The sequence below is a fragment of the Pipra filicauda genome, unplaced genomic scaffold (assembly GCF_003945595.2).
Source record: "Pipra filicauda isolate LSUMZ 115617 unplaced genomic scaffold, ASM394559v2 scaffold226_size1812527_pilon, whole genome shotgun sequence".
NCBI lineage: Eukaryota > Metazoa > Chordata > Aves > Passeriformes > Pipridae > Pipra > Pipra filicauda.
In genome coordinates this window covers 869,589-885,487 of record NW_024104339.1, presented here as the reverse complement: position 1 = coordinate 885,487, position 15,899 = coordinate 869,589, and the positions used below count along the sequence as shown (strand labels likewise).

The 15,899-nt window shown below is 53.9% G+C and overlaps 1 protein-coding gene across 2 annotated transcripts in view; it reads right to left on the bottom strand.

Moving 5' to 3' along the window:
- Positions 1–2,365: 2,365 nt before the first annotated feature.
- Positions 2,366–15,899, bottom strand: part of KCNJ12 (potassium inwardly rectifying channel subfamily J member 12) — a 29,515-nt gene continuing 15,981 nt past the window's right edge. For both annotated transcript variants that reach the window (XM_027743055.2, XM_039381474.1), the window contains exon 2: positions 2,366–4,535. In XM_027743055.2, coding sequence (XP_027598856.1) covers positions 3,088–4,377 — 1,290 coding nt within the window. In that variant the 5' untranslated portion in view covers positions 4,378–4,535 and the 3' untranslated portion in view covers positions 2,366–3,087. The remainder of the gene's footprint in view (positions 4,536–15,899) is intronic.

Here is a 15,899-nt window from a genome sequence, read left to right as displayed (position 1 = left end):
TTTACCACTTTCTTTGACAATTTATGGAATTGAAACTATGGCTGGGCAGCCTTCCTGATGCTCCCTGATGGTAGGAAAAAAGACCAGTAGCTCAGAGCACTCACAGGTAGGCAAAAGTAATATTAATACACTATGTACCGGCGTGGTCCATGGCCAGGACAAGGACTATACAGTATATTTACGACGTCTCACCAGAGCTAGACCCTCACTAACAGGGTTTGGGGCAGTGAGTGAGTGAACAGGGTCTGGGGAGGGTCCAAAACCCCCTCACCCTTTCAGCCTCGGGCACTCCCCATCCCAGTTCACATCCTCCTACACAGCAGTTTAAAAATACATCTGTATATATTATTCTATTCTCCCAGGTAACACTGTACAATCATAGAAGTTTCTTTAAAAGCAATAATTTACTTAAAGACATCTCTATTTCTCTTTTGTTTTTATACAAATATTTACTGTGATATATATATATATATATATAAAGAAATTAACCCTCTGAGAACTCTACAGCAGCAAGATGTGCACCTTTTTTTGTTTTGTTTTTTTTTTTTTGTAATAATTATTATTTATTCAAAAGAACCTAAAACCACTTAAAAGCATTTGTTTAAAAAAATAAATAAGTAGTGCTCACACAAAATCTCTCTGTCCCCCCCCCCGCATCCTTCCCAACCCCCCAGATGCTATGGTGCAAAAAGTGAGGGGCAAACCCCTCCCCCCTGGGAGCAAAGGGACTGGTGATGGGATGGCATCCACCTTCACTGCCTCAGAAACATAAATGCCATGGCTGGAGCTCAGTGGCACATCCCTACGTGTCCCCACTTTTGGGGACAACCCATCTAGGGCACTCAGTGCTGAAGAAGCTGCCTCCCAGTGCTGCCCCTGGGGATGTTTTCTCCCAGTGACCAGTTTTTAGGGGCAGCCAAAAATGATGCAGCCCCTTGGTTGGCAGCGTGGGGTGACAGTGATGGACACTGGTGGGAAGAATCTCCGCAGGGATGAAGTCCCGGTGCCCAACAGGGTGCTCGGTGGCACGGGACAGGGGGACACGCTGGGGTATGCCATCCCTAGAGCCCTTGGCAAGAAGGAGATGGGGATGGGGACACAGAACAAATCCTACCTCTGCCACCCGTGTTTGGACACACCACAGCAAGTTATGGCTCCAGGACATGGCTTCACTGACGTGGGCTGGGGGGAGGAAAGCACCGGGAGCCCGTCACAGCCCAAACACGGCAGGGGACCCCGCTCTCGAGCCCTTCTCCCCAAGCATGGGTGCTGCCAGGGCTCCATGCCCAGGGTTGGATGTGGGATGCCCACGGCTACAAAGCTTTTCCCATGGCCACAGGGAGCAGGGAGCTGGATTTTGGCTCCCAGAGCACCAATGAGCAGCACGGATGGATGAAGGGACCCACAACCTGCATCTTCACGACTCCTTCCCTCTGTGCAACAATGGGGAGTAGGGCAGGAGCGAAGGCTTCCCGTGCATGGACTGGTTTGCCCTGTGCTGGAGCAAAAGCTAAGCCAGCTTGTCACCAAGGCCAGCCTAAAACACGGCGGATGAGGGGATGTGGGTGCTGCAGAGCAAAGGAAACGTGCCCCAGTGGGGGGGTGCAAAAGGGGTGCTGTGGAGGAGGGCTGGGGTGCGGGATGAGTTTGCATCTCTAAGGCACAATCCACCTTGAGGCTGGGACACAGGGGTGGGTGATTTTCTCGACTGGCATCTCTTGTTTTTGGAAAAACATCTGCCTCTGAAGCAGGACCTTCTGGTGAATAGGGAATTCATAAATCCCAGCCCCAGCACAGAGGTGGCTCCTGTGTTAAAAGAAGGGCAACCCTACAACATGACTTTCACATTGGTTTCCATGTTTAAAAATATTCTTCAAGGAAGAAAAATACCAAATTGGTTGGAAAGGTGGGAAAATACCCAATTTGGACAGCTTTCCACTCTCCTTTTTGTGCTTCTCATTATTTTGTCCCAGTCGTGATGGAATTTATGAATTCCCCATCAGAGATTTTGGGGGAGACCCAACACTCAGCAGCTGATGTTCCAGACCCCATTTCCACCCTGAAAATCAGTATTTCCAGATATTGGCTAATTACTGTGTTTACAGTGCTTTTTTCTATCACAGTCCTTCTTATCCTTATTACCTCCTTTACCAGTAATTCCTCTACTTGCTTTCACTGCCACAGACCTCCAGTCACTTACATCTGTTTTCTGCCTATGAAGCCATGCCAGTGGAAAACAAACACCTCAAAACTGGGTGCAGTCTTGACTTCTAGCTCTTGCATCTGCCCAACAAGTCACCCCCTCAAAGGACCCCAGTGGCTTCTTCATTCCCTTGTTCATTTTTAAAAAATACTGAATGACTTCTTTCAGATTTAATATTATTATTATTATTATTGTTATAATTATAATAATTATTATTATTATTATTTTGGTAAACAGTCTCCCAAACGGTTCGGTGAAAAAATTAAAAACCCTCTCACCTCCCTCCCCCGTTTTTTCCCCAAATTAAAAAGAAGTAAGTTAACGTTGCATGTTATTTCAAGTGTTGTTCTTGTGCAACTGAACCAGACCGCCTGCCGAAGGAGTAATTTTTTTTGTTGTTCCTGCTCAGTTAAAAAATAAAAGGAAAAAAAAAAACTAGAAAGAGAAAGAGAGAGTAAGATTCGTTTCCTGATATTTCCTCTTTTTTGGATCTCGCAGTGCTCGGCTCCAAGACAAGGCTGGCGTTTTCCCCCGCGGGGGGGAGCAAAGCCCCGCGGGGCCGTGTGGGGCCAGCGCCTGCCCGCGCCCCACGGAACCTCCTCTCTTCATCTGTCCATCCGTCCGTCCGTCTGTCCATCCCCCCCGCAGCCGCCGGCCCCGCCGCGGGCGCCGGGCGCGGGACACGCGCCGTGGGCTGCCACCGTCCCCTCCTGCAGACCGCTCAGTGGTTATTGCGATGAAACTGAAAACTATGAACGAGACTAATTTCTCAAGCATTCCTATGGCACTTGCATTGTTCTGCATAATTTTGAGCGGGTTTTAGGGGAAGAGATTAGAGGAAGGAAAAAAAATACCCTTGGAAAAGTCAGCGGAAGGACCAAGAGTCATATTTCTGACTCCCTCCTGTACGACCGTTGATCCAACGCTATTGTGGCTTGAAGCCTGTCGAACTCGTGCCTGTTGTCAGGGCTGATGTCCTCCAAACCCCGGCTGTCATCGTCTTCCTCTTCCTCGTCGCGGCTCATGAAGGCCAGTTCGTTCTCGTAGCAGAAGGAGTTGGTGCTGGGCAGCAGGAATTTGTTCTCCACCAAGTCCTTGGCGCTGCAACGTGGCGTGGACGGGACCTCATAGGTTTTGTGGAAGTGGGAATAGTCTACTTTGTACTGATTTTTCTCCTCAAATAGGACAGGCTCGAAGCGGTGGCCCCAGAGGATCTCACTGGCCAGGTAGGAGCTCCGAGCTTGCGTCGTCATGGCTGTGGCTTCTACCATGCCTTCCAGGATGACGACGATCTCAAAGTCATCTGTCTCCAAGTCCTGGCGGCTGATCCCAAACAAGGGGCTGTCTTCGTTGATCTCGTGGAGAATGGTGATGGGGGACACCAAGAAAATACGGTCCAAGCCTTTATCAAACCCCACGTCGATGTCTATTTGGTCGAGGGGTATGTATTCCCCTTCCTCTGTGATCCTGGGCTTAATTAGCTGAGCTCGTACGTGGGCTTCTACTATGTGGCTTTTACGGAGGTTCCCAACTCTCCACATCAGGCAGAGTTTTCCATCTCTCATTGCCACTACTGCATTATGGCTGAAAAGTAATGTCTGGGCCCTTTTTTTGGGCCTGGCCATTTTTGCCATTATTGCACCAATCATGAAAGAGTCAATTATACACCCCACGATGGACTGAACCACCACCATGAAGACCGCGAGCGGACACTCCTCCGTCACGCAGCGGAAGCCGTAACCAATAGTCGTTTGGGTCTCAATGGAGAACAGAAAAGCAGCCACAAAGCCATTGACCTGCAGAACGCAAGGCTTGAAGGTATCGTCTCCACCTGGGTTTTCTAGGTCTCCATGAATGAGTGCAATTAACCAGAAAATCAGCCCAAACAATAACCAGGACACCAGAAACGCCAGGGAAAAGAGCAAGAGCATATACCTCCAGCGGATGTCAACGCACGTGGTGAACATGTCTGCAATGTACCTCTGTGGTTTGTCATCCATGTTGGTGAACTCCACGTTGCACTGACCGTTCTTCTTTACAAACCTGTTTCTGCATTTCCTCCTGGTGTGGATTTTCCCGTTGCCAAAGCCGTTGATACCTGGCATGGTGGTCAACCTCAGCCCGTCTTCCTCGGAGGACACGATGCTGTAAGGGTTGACTCTGCCTGTGGTCATCCCTGAGCCAAGCCCACAGTGAAGGTGAAGGGTCCTGCGATTCCCAGTGTCCCCCTGACCCACCCCTGCCCACCCCCCAGATTCTGTTGCGGTGGAAGGGAAGTCCCAAAATTCCTCGTCTTGGCTGCCACGTCACCACGCTGATCCTGTGAGAGGCTCTGCAATGAGAAAACAAAGACACGGCCGTTACCTCTCATGCCAATGGGACCCAAGGGGCTCTTTGGCCATGGGCCTGATGGGGTGCATGTTGAGTGACAACCCCTCCACTGCCCTAATTCTTCCTTCTACAGACAGGCTGCTCCCAAAAAACACAGAGGAGGAAGGAAGAATGTCTTAGATTTTGTTCTTTCATAGTACAAACTGAGTGAGGAAACCTTGCTGGGGTGATGCAGCATTTGTGGAACCCTCAACAACTCCAGTGGATGAAAAACCTTGGGTAGCACTGGAATTTCTCCAGCTCCATTTTCTCATGAACTCTGCAGCTGGAGAGGCAAGCAGAGAGGCAGAGCTGTTCTCCTCAAGACACCGATATCAATAAAGGTACATCCGGAAGCAGCTCCTTCGGTTCACATTGCCCCTGCCAGATGGATCAATGCCCAGCCCAGCGCCTGACCTCCCAGCACCGGCTCTTCTGGGGTCAAGGGAAAGCACAGGGAGATGTGGATTTAACCTCTGTCCTCCTGCCCAAGGATGGGAGAGGACACAGCCAATGTGCAGCTGGTTGGAGAAGGCCCCGGGAAGGCACTCGCTAGGGGCAGATGTCCTGAGGAGCAACTTTCCCAACGTATCCACTGGGACATGGAGCCATCTACGGTCACGGATGGGTTTTGCTGGCCAAGCCTTATGAAGGAACAGCTGCCACTTGGGAAGGGGGAGCTGTTTTGGTCCCTTCTGGAGGGTTCAGTTGCAGGGTCAAAGACCTACACTCAGCTTTGCCTGGGAGAGAGGTGACATGGACACTGGGGAGGTGGCCCAAACTAGGTGGACTCCTCAGTGCAGGTGAGCCTGTGGTGGGGGAACCCAGTGGAACTCTGCCAGGCTGCTGGACGCCCCCAGCCCCTCATAGGACTGCATCAGAGAGTGGACAGGATTGTGGAGAAGCCCTGTGGCACATCCCAAGCGCCCAAAGAGATGACACTGCAGGAACACTCCTCAAACCATCTCCTGCCACAGGTCACCTCTTATTTAGTGCCATGGGATGTGTCACTGGGGATGGAACCACCTTGCTGGCACTGAGACCTTCACAGGGCAACAACGTGGTGAGGGATCAGGTGCAGAGCCCCCCACGGCACCCTGTCCTCACAGCACAGAGGCAGCAGCTCCTGCCTGGGGGCAGAGGTGAACCCGCCGGGCCGTACGTGCTGTGCCGGATCCGCTGGCCCGCTCGATGCAGTCGATTCCTGCAATCAGCTCCAGCGCCTGGGGACACACTGGGACAAGCACACCCTTTCCATTACACAGTGACCAGCACCAGGGAGCATTGCCAGGCACAGCCTGCCTGGGGCTGCATCAGCCCGGCTCACAGTGATACCCTGGACTGCCTTTTGCTGAAATGCTCCCCAAATTCAGCTTGGGAAACAGGAATCCCTCCAGAAGCTCAACACCACAAGCAAGAGCACTGCCCAAACCTCCCAGGTGCTGGGCACAAATCCATGTGTGCCACCACCTTACACCAAGCAACACATTTCTGCCTGCTCCGATCTGGGCACAACCATTTTTTATCCACAAAGTTGATTTTTCAAATGCCACAGTTGTTTGTTGGCGCCTCAGCAGACCAAAGGATTGCTTACACATGACTGGGGCCATCAGCATGAGAGCCTTTCCCTCCTTAGAGACACGGGAAATAATAAAAAAGGCACAAACAGTTAATGTTAATGGGCAATATTTACAACCCTATAGTCACTAGAAGTCATATGGGACCAAAGTGGCCTTTCAGATCTGATCTGTCAGGCCAACTGCAGGTTCATGCTGTCCAACTCCAACCTGGTCTCTCATCCCAAATCTTCCTCCTGATCATCCTGGCTACATCCAATAATTTCTCTCCTCTTTTTTTTAACGAGAGCTGAGCATGTGGGACCAGAAGAGGTTGCTCCTCTGTCACCCCTCCAGCTCGCCCCACGGAACGTGCTGAGTGCTTTTGCCACAGGATGAATTCAGAGTTGTTTTTTTTTTAATTAATTCTAGATGCATTTGAGAAGTCAACAAAATGCAGTGAGCTCCCAGTGACCTGCAAGAGGATTAGCTGGGGTCTGGATTAACTGTGCTGGAAGGGGAGATGTGCCCGGGTGACTGAGGAGGCAGCAGCCCTGCCTTTACCTGGGGTGAGGTTCCCAGGGACCCTCTTGCTCCCCAGTGACCACTATTGCTCCCCCCTGCCTGCACCCTTTTCCCCATCCCTTCTTCTTTTCCTCCATTTTTGCTTTCTTTGTCTCTTCCTTTCTTCCTTCTTTTTTCTTCCTTCCTTCCTTCCTTCCCTTTCCTCCCCCTCCTCCCATGTCACAGAGGGTTTCAGGGACCCCTCTGCTGCAGGACAATGCCAGGACAGACCTAAGGGTCTGACATTGTTTTGGGTACAGGGCAGCTCTTGTGACAAAGCCCATTGTTCCCCATTGTTCCCCAAGGCCACGGGACTGAGTCCTTCCCGAAGAACCAGAGCTCCTGGAAGGACCAACCACTCCCCCCATCCCAGGCCAGCAGGGGCACCATGGGGAGACGGCAGCTAAATAAAGGCAGCAAAGTGGATCTGCCGGAGCAGGAGGCCGCCTGCGGCTCGTGCTTTATTTAGCACAGTTTTGTTTGGAAATACACTTTCTCGAGTTCGCTGGAAGCCGAATTTCTGGTTTGGTTTAAATTTGAAGGCTGGAGCCCCACGCTGCCACTGCGGGAGGCTCGGGCTGGGAGAGGGCTCATGCAAACACTTGGAAACTCATGGCTGGACAGGCTCTGATGAGGGACCAGCTGGCGACCATGTCCCCACGGTCACCTTACATCTCCTTGGGTCAGGAGTGCATCCTCCAGCATCACCCTGGCACCTCCCCACAACCAGCACTGCCCCAGGGGGCTGGTGGAGGTGTTACGGGGGGTAACATCCCCCTCCCTGCCTCCTTCCCAGGAGTTTCACACCCCTGGCCATCAAAGTTTTACCTCACAGGAACAAACCCAAAACTTCCCCTCATAATCACTGCCCATTAATCCCATTCCCAGCCCAGCTTCAGTGCAGACAAGCCCATGCTGGGCGTCGGGCAGGACCGGGACCATCCCCTGCTGCTCGTGCCACGTGTCCTGTGCAGTGCTAATAGTGTTAACACGTCGGAAACAAAACAGGCTCATAACATTAGTTTCGGGAATGAACGGCCCCTGGCTCCCCGTGGCTCCAAAGGCAGTGACGCCACGGACTGCCCCAGCTAATGAGCTGACACAAGAGGCAACAACTCCTGCCACGAAACTGCAGCAACCCAACTCCCACCGCGGAGCGGTTTCCCGCAGAGAATCCAAGTGTCTCCAACAATCTGCCAACTGCACAGTTTAATTTTATTTATTTTATTTTTTTTTAAAAAGGGGATGTTAAATGTTACAACAGTATTAGGAACAGCCAGCACGCTGGGAAAATGTGTCGGGTGCCAGGGAAGTCATTACTTAGAGCCGGCTGAATGTGTCAATGCGATTTATCATCACACCTTTCCCTGTACCTCTGGAGGGGATGCTTTTTGGAGCCATCAGGGCTGCCCCCCACTCTTGCATCCTCCCAGCACTGATTTTCTCATGGAATTGTGCAGGCAAACAGGCTGTGTTCAGGTGGAATCGGCCCGGCAGGGACTTGGAGGAGCTGAGTTTGGGGATGCAGGTCTGGAGAGGTGACCGTGTGGGACGGGTCGGTGTGAGGAGGTCACACTCGGAGCTGCTGCCTGCCCTGTGCTGGGAGATAACACTGCCCTGCACCGGGAGATAACACTGCCCTGCACCGGGAGATAGCACTGCTGTCTCCCTTCATGGCCCAGCGGCAGGACAGCAATGTCAGTGGCGAGGAGGGAGCTCTGCTCCCGACCTGGGACCTCTCAGCCAAGGGTGTCCAAGTCCCTCCTGCTCATCCCGTCCCAACAAAGCGACCTGGCACTGAGCACCCACAAGGCGAGGGGAGAGCAGCAGAGCTGGGGGCTCCCTGAGCTGTGCTGGGGCAGCACCAGTGCCTGAATAACTCTGTCCTCTGACGCCCTGTCTTTGAGCACTTCCAATAAATTAAGGGTCAGCACGAGGCAGGGCCAGTATATCTCACAATGTATCTGGAGAATAGACAGCTCCCTGTTTCCCCTCCACTGCCAGGGAGGACAGGCAAGAGGCTGCTACCACAGTGCATCCCTAATGAGAAAAACCTGCTCCGTTTTGGCAGGGACACAGGTAGAAAACAGCCACGGGCACACACCCTTCTGCTGGACCCCCCCCCACAACCCCCTAATGCCAGTGAGCAGCTCAGAAATCGCTGTCTGCCAGCCTTGATGGCAAATGCAGAAGGGAAACTGAGGCACGTGGGAAAAGGAAGGCCCTCGGTGGGAAGACCGGAGGTGACGGGGTGCCTGGAGAGATGCTGGCTCATCCCTGTCCCCCTGAGCCACGTGTGGATGCCACGGGCATGGGAGGAGGGAAAAGGGCCACGTGCAGCGTTCATCACTGCTGGGGCCAGGTGGCCTCTGCAGAGTGACAGGCTTGTGCTTAAGCACCCTCAAACTCCTGATAAATGTGATCAGGGAGCTCCTGGGAAAGATCCTTTTGGAGGCTGCACTGAGCACATGATTGGTCCCCAACTCCATGACACAATGAGGGGATTGAGCATTCCGGTCTGGCTGCCTCCATGTCTGTTCCAGCTCCAGCACCCAGCCCTGCTCCAGTGCCCACATCCTGTGACAGTGACAGGACCCCAGGGCTAAACATCCAGCCCCGCTGCCCCCACCACTCCCAGGTGATGCACCCCCTGCCCAGCTGCAGTGTCAGGGAATGTTGCAGCTCCCACAGCCATCCCAACCTGCAGCCAGCTCTGCAAATCCTCAGGTCCTGAAATCCCATCTTGCCTGCCTGGGAAACACTGGCTGTTTTTCCATCTGCTCGAATCCATACGGCTGGACAGCAGGACATGGCTGGGGTTAAGGATGAGGGCAAGGGGAGGTGCAGGCCTTGGCAGGGACCACCTGCACCAGGGGCTGCAGAAGGATGCCTCAAAAGCCCAGGGGATGCAACCAGATTGCCCTGTTCCTGTGACACCCACCCAAACCTCTGGGGTACCCTCATACCCCTCCCCGCAGCCCCCTCAGCTGCCCTGGCTCAGGGGACGGGTGTTAATACCCCAGGAAATCACCCTGGGAAGGGGCAGAGCAGCAGCTACTCCCCAGGCAGGGTGTTCTCTGGCCGGATCCCGGAGGAGGGGGTCAGCCCTTACCTGGTGTGTGCCCTGGGGGGTCTCCCCAGCGCTCCCCGGCCATGGCTGCAGGGCACAGGGTGCCCCGTGGCCCTGCTGCAGCCCGGGCGAGAGACAGAGAGTTTTAATTGAATTTCTAGATTATCCTGGGGGAGAAATTGTAATCTCCTTAAATCCAACCTCTGGTCAAGTCCCGTAACCTACTGTCCTGCGCCGGGGAAGGGATTTAGTGAGGGGGAGGGGAGGCTTCCCTGCCTGCTGATGCTCCAGACCCTGCACCAAGCAGGATTTGTCCTGCAGGGTGTCAGAGATCTGCTCCCGGAAGCCCCACGGTCCCGGGAATTAAGGTTCTGCAGTGGCAACGTCCTGTCCCTGCTCCCCATGTCCTGCCAGGGTGACCAGTGTCCTGGGAGCCACCCAGAGCTGCTGTGGTCGGGACTCCAGTGAAGGAGATGGTTGGTGCTGCGTCAGTAGCATCTTTGGAGGGTGAAGAGGAGTCCATCGGGTGGGATTTATGGCTGGGAGGTGTCTGGGGCTTTGAACTGAAATATCACCCAGCTCAGCTGTGCCCAGGGTGCCGGTGGGTTGTGCAAGTCCCCAGGAAAGTCCTGTTCCCTGCCCAGGCTGTGGTGGGTGCCTCCCTCCCAAAAATCTCCATCCCTGGGTCATGTAGGCTAGAGGATTTCTTGGGTGGATGGGTGATCTTGGCCATCTCCACATGGCCCTGGTCCCTCCTGCATGCTCCCAAATCTAGATACATGCTGGGCTCCATCCCCATCCCCAAACCCTCCCCAGCAATGGGGCTGAGGCAGATGATGGCAGAGATGGAATCAGCCAGTCACGCTCCTGTCTACCATTACTGGGGCCTCTGCAGGGACATGGATTTCCATTGGGAATGGCAGGTTCCCATCTAACCATGATGGGAACATGCCAAGAAGCTCAGGGGATAAGCAACAACCCTGCCCCAGCTCTGGCCCTGAGCAAGACAGGAGCACCCAGCTGCTAAAAACCACCGTGGGAAGAAAGGGAAAAGCAGGACAGAAAGGGCAAATGTCTCCAAGTGGATTTTATCACCAACCACATGGAGATGAGCTGAGGGACACAGAGCTGAGGGGCTCCTATCCTGAAGGTAGCGCCAGAGGAGTGCTTGGAAGCACACCTGGGATATCACAGACATTTCAAGAGCTCTCTCACACCTTAGGGTCAGAGGCAAAAGATGATGATCTGAAGCCATTCAGCCTTGTTCAACCCACAGCAGGACTCATCCCGCACCTCCTGCTTGCCCAGATCCCATCCAGGTCTCTTTCCCAAAACCCCCAAGGCGTTTTTTTCCTTGCTCTCACCCAACACAAACCCCCCTACTCCAGGAGCCGTGTCTCCTGTTCGAGGGAAATCCGTCTTTGCCTTTTCTTGTTTGCTTCCTTTTTGGCTTGTTTTTTTCTGTTGTGCTGTGTTGTTGCTTTTTTTTTGTTTTTTTTGTCTTTTCTTTTTTTGTTTGTTTGTGTTGTTCGTTGTTTGTGTTGTTTGTTTGTGTTTTGTGTGTTGTGTGTTTCTTGTTTTGCTGTTTGTGTGTTTGTGGTTGGTGTTTTGTTTTTTATTTTGTTTGTGTCCAGTTTCTTTGTGTTCGTTTTTTTGGCTGTTGTTTTTTGTGCTTGTTTTGGTTTTTTGTTTTTCTGGTTTGTTTGTTGTTTTCTTTTTTGTTTGTTTTGCTTTTTGTGTGTGGGCAGAGCCTGCGCCCAGGAAATGTTTATCCTGAAGGTGCAACGGCAGGTTGGGAGTGATGGAGCTGCCAGCAGGAGCTGTGAGCTGTGGGGAAAGCAACGCTGAGGCACTCAGCACTGCTCTCCCCATGGTGGAATTCCAGCTGGGAATCGGCATGGAAAGGAGCAGAATGACCAGGAGAACCAGGATCCCAACGGGAGATGGGATGTAAGCAAGGCTGAGCCATCAACCTCTCATCAGCACCTTCCACTCTTTTTTGGGCTTTAATCCCACTATTATTCCTCCTCAATCCAAGCATTACCAACTGTTCAGCTCCTGGTGAGAAACACAGACCATGCTTCGCTATCAGGTGATTTTCCTGGCTCCGTGTCCGTGCCAGGGTAAAGTTGTCATTTCCACCCCTGAAGCATTTTAATTCCAGCACCCTTCAGCATCACCATGGGTTAAGGTGTCAGCAGAGCTCTAAACTTCACTGTTAACCCCAGCAGCAAGGGAGGAGATGGGGAGGAAGGACATTCCCTGCTCGAGAAGAGCCGCCCTCCTGGCTCTACTTACCCCGCGAGGGCAGCGAGAGCCGCGGATGCTGAGCCCGATGCCGGCGGCTGAGCGAGCGAGCGGGGACTTTGCCGCTGTCCTGGCTAATTTCCCCCGAGCTCAGATTACAGCCTCGCTTCTTCCCTACATGTACAGGAGCTGGCACCTCAGCTCTGGCCGTGGGGAGCCACCGCCAGCGAGGCGGACGCGCTCCTTCGGTGCTATTTCCAAGGGGCAGGGAGGGAAATCGCGGCGTGAGAGTGGTAGGAAGCCCAAGATGACTTAGTGGTCTCAGGGGGTTGGAATAGAAGAAGCTTGAGGGGGTTTTTGGAGATTTTTGGGATGTGAAGTACCAGCATGGGACACATTCAGACCTGGGAGATCAGATGGTGGGACCAGGTAGTCCATGTTCCAAGGTAAGATCAGTTTGTTCTTGTCATTTAATGATGGCCATGACACAAACCCCATTTTAAGCATTTCTCAGGAGAGGAACAAAAGTCCCCCTCCTTTTCTATTGGGGTTGACAAACACCCCTGGCACACACATGGTGCTACCCAGCATCGTCAAGATGAAAAAGGCCTTTTCACTGCTCTGCTGCTACTAGTTTTCCTTCAGCTCATGGCTCTGCCCACACCAATTCATGAGTTTTAGTGCCTTAATTCCTGCAAGGAATTAATGTTCCCGTTGCTCGAGATGAGACTGTTGGAAATCTCCTTTCCAGGGAGTACCAGGTTTCTGGCTTCATGTTTCTGCCCTTTCCACCCTTCCCTGACGTCACTGGAGAGATGAACACCCCCAGACTTCAGCCATTACCCCAAACCCAAGTAGCTACAAGGGCAGCAAAGGCAGGGCAGGGTATTTTGGGGACCGTCTTCATCTGCTGTAGTGAAGATTTAGCACAGGCGTTGCGTAACGCCGGGGGGGCTCGATGCTCCCCATCCCCTCTCGCCGTCAGAGATCAGAGACTCAATTAATCCTCATCATTCCCTGCCCGCGGGTACCAGCCCTGGGTGCCCTCTCAGCCCGACCCCAAATCTCTGCCCGATGTCGGCATCCGCCGAGGCTGGTACCCCACAACCCGGGGGTGAGGTCCTGAGGGACACCCCCCTGACACCACCCAGGGCACCCCCTGTCCCTCCCAGGCCACTCCCCTCGCCTGGGAAGCCCTTTTCAAGTGGAAATGAAGAGCCATGAAGGTACCCACCAGACAGACATTGAGATCCCTAAAATAACTCATTATTTCTGTGCCCCAGCCTTGGGTGCTGTCTTGCATCACTTCCTTAAGGGGCCCAGCAGCCACAGACCCTGCAGACAAAGACCTGGGCATTTAAGGCATTTTATAAGGTCATTTTTAAACCATCAAGGTTTGGTGCACATCTGCTTGTGTTCCCCCCTCCCCGCTCCTTTTCACAGCACAGATCACTGACGGATGTCTCACTCAGGCACACACTTCAGGATCACAACAGCAATGGAGGGATCCCTATTTTTTTTTTGGCCAGCCCTAAAATAACAACCCCCACATGTGTCCTTGGGCAACCCTACAACGAACAAGGCAATTGCAAAGCCTGACGTTGGTGAGCCCAGGCACTGCTGCGTGTGCACAAATGGGATGATGAGGAGAAGGGCACCAGCAAGCCAAACCAAAATGCTGTCAAGGGAAGGTTTTGGAGGGTAAAGATGGTGGCATGCTGCTGCCAGCCAAGACAGCCTGCAAAACACCTGGGGTCCCAGTCCTGCCCACCAGCATCCCTTGGAGGGGTAAAGCCACATGTCACGCAGCATCCTGGCACAGCTGGGTGCTGTGGTGGCAACGGGTGGGCACGGAGCGAAGGGACCCCATGGCTGGGGCAGGGGCCAGGTCTGGTGGCATTGAGGAGGATGGGACACGGTGACATGTCCCCCCATAAAGAGCTGCACAGAGAGTTACACAACGCCGGCCCGGCCGCCCTTGGCTGTGTGTGCCGTGCGCGCTCCTATCGACACGGCCCCGGCCGCCCTCCGACATCCCCCCGGGGACAGAACTCTGCAAGTGGCGTAAATGCAAGTGCATGTGAGCAGGGGGACCTGCTCCAGCCCCCACCTCAAACTCTGGACCTCCTGCAGTGGTCACCAGCAACACACCAGCATCCCACTGCCCCCTGGCTCAGCTGTGCCGATGGCGGGGCGTTGGGAGGGCTGGGGTGGTGCTGTGCAGAGCAGGGGAGCAGGGTGAGCATCCATCCTGCTGGGAAAATACAGCAGCTAAGGAACTGCGTGGCCTCCACCCAGGGATTTTTAGGACACGAAAGACCAGCCAGAAGGACGCAACAAATTCAAACCTGGGGGATGTGACCAGGTTAGGAGAAGTCAAGATGATGGCCATGTCCCAAAACCTCCTTCAAGCTTTTTGCAGGGGAGGAAGAAAATTACCTTCTTTTTCTATTGGAGGTGAAAACACTGGTACTGCCACTGACAGCAAGGAGCTCTCCCCTTAGCAGAGCAGTGAGACGAAGTAGGGATGCTTTTGTCCACAGAGGGGGGAAACTGAGGCACGGTGGCTGGATGGGCCCAAGCGTGGGGACAGGTTGCAGCCCCTGTCATCGCCTTCCCCCCAGCCTGGCCTGGCCCCAGTTTGAGATATTTATAAAGCCGATAAGGGAGCAGAAAGAATTTTCCAAATGCCGAAGTTATGTAACCTCTCCTCGCCCTCCACGGACATCGTCTGTAATTATAGGCTTGGGATGGGGGGAGAGCCCTCCGTGGTGGGGCTGGCAGGGGGCACCACTGCCACTGTCACCCCAAAGGGCTTCACCCTCCTCTCCCTCACTGCAGCAGGCCCCCAGGGTCCTTGTGCCACTGTGCCGCCCTGTGGGACCTCATCCCTGAGGGACCTTGCTGGCTCTGTGGCCAGTCCCCCCACCCTGTGCAGGGGACCTCAAGTTTTTGTCTGGGTTCTGGGTGGCCAATTCCCCCCTCCGGGTGCCCACACCCCTCCAGCCCATCCCAGCACGTGCTAGGTGTCATGACAGGTGACAACTTGAGCACAACTGACATTGCCATGGTGACTATTAATCACTGCTGCTGGGAGGACTCATGCAGACTCCTGCACCAGCACCTGTCCCCCACTAAGTGCTGACCCCACTCCCAGCCTCTGCAGGTACCCCCTGCCTTCCACCAACCCCATTTCCACCACTTTTTGCCCTGTTACACACACAGGCAGCTTCCAAACCGTTCTCCATCACCTCACAGCTGCCTCCAAATCCACCAGTTGTGTCTCAGTTCCCCCAGCCCTGTGGTTTCCACCCCGGGGAAGGGTGGTGTCCCTTCCCTGGGATATTTTTCTCTCTCCCAACTTCGGCCAAGGCTGTGGAGTTGGAGGGATGCTGAGCGAAGGCTCTGTCGCTGTGGCAACCTGCCGTGGCCGTCTCCAGGCGACCGCCCAGGGATGCTGCAGAGATGCTCTGGAGGCAGAGTGAGAGGGACCAGGGCGGGGGGTGATGTATCCATAGGGATGCCACCCCCTCCTCTACTTCCCTACCTAAACTGCAGCCTGGGTCTTTATAATAGAGTATTAAAACACCCAGAAAACCACCACCGATTTGACTCAGGCAGCTGGCTGAGCACTGACAAGCTCGTGGCACCCCAGGCCGGCTGGTGGAAATAGCGGCAGGATGCTCCCGGGTGGGCACGGGGCCCCGCCGCTTCCAGGGCCACTTGCAGAGCTGTGGAAATCATTGTTGGAAATAAGCCCGTTAGCTTCTTAACCCTCATTAAGCAGCTTAGGGGGGACACGCGCCATCGTACGCAAACCCGGAGGCGGAGAAGGCCCTTGCTCGGGGCAGAGGGTTGACGGAATTTCCGGGGGTGCTGCAGGGGGTGC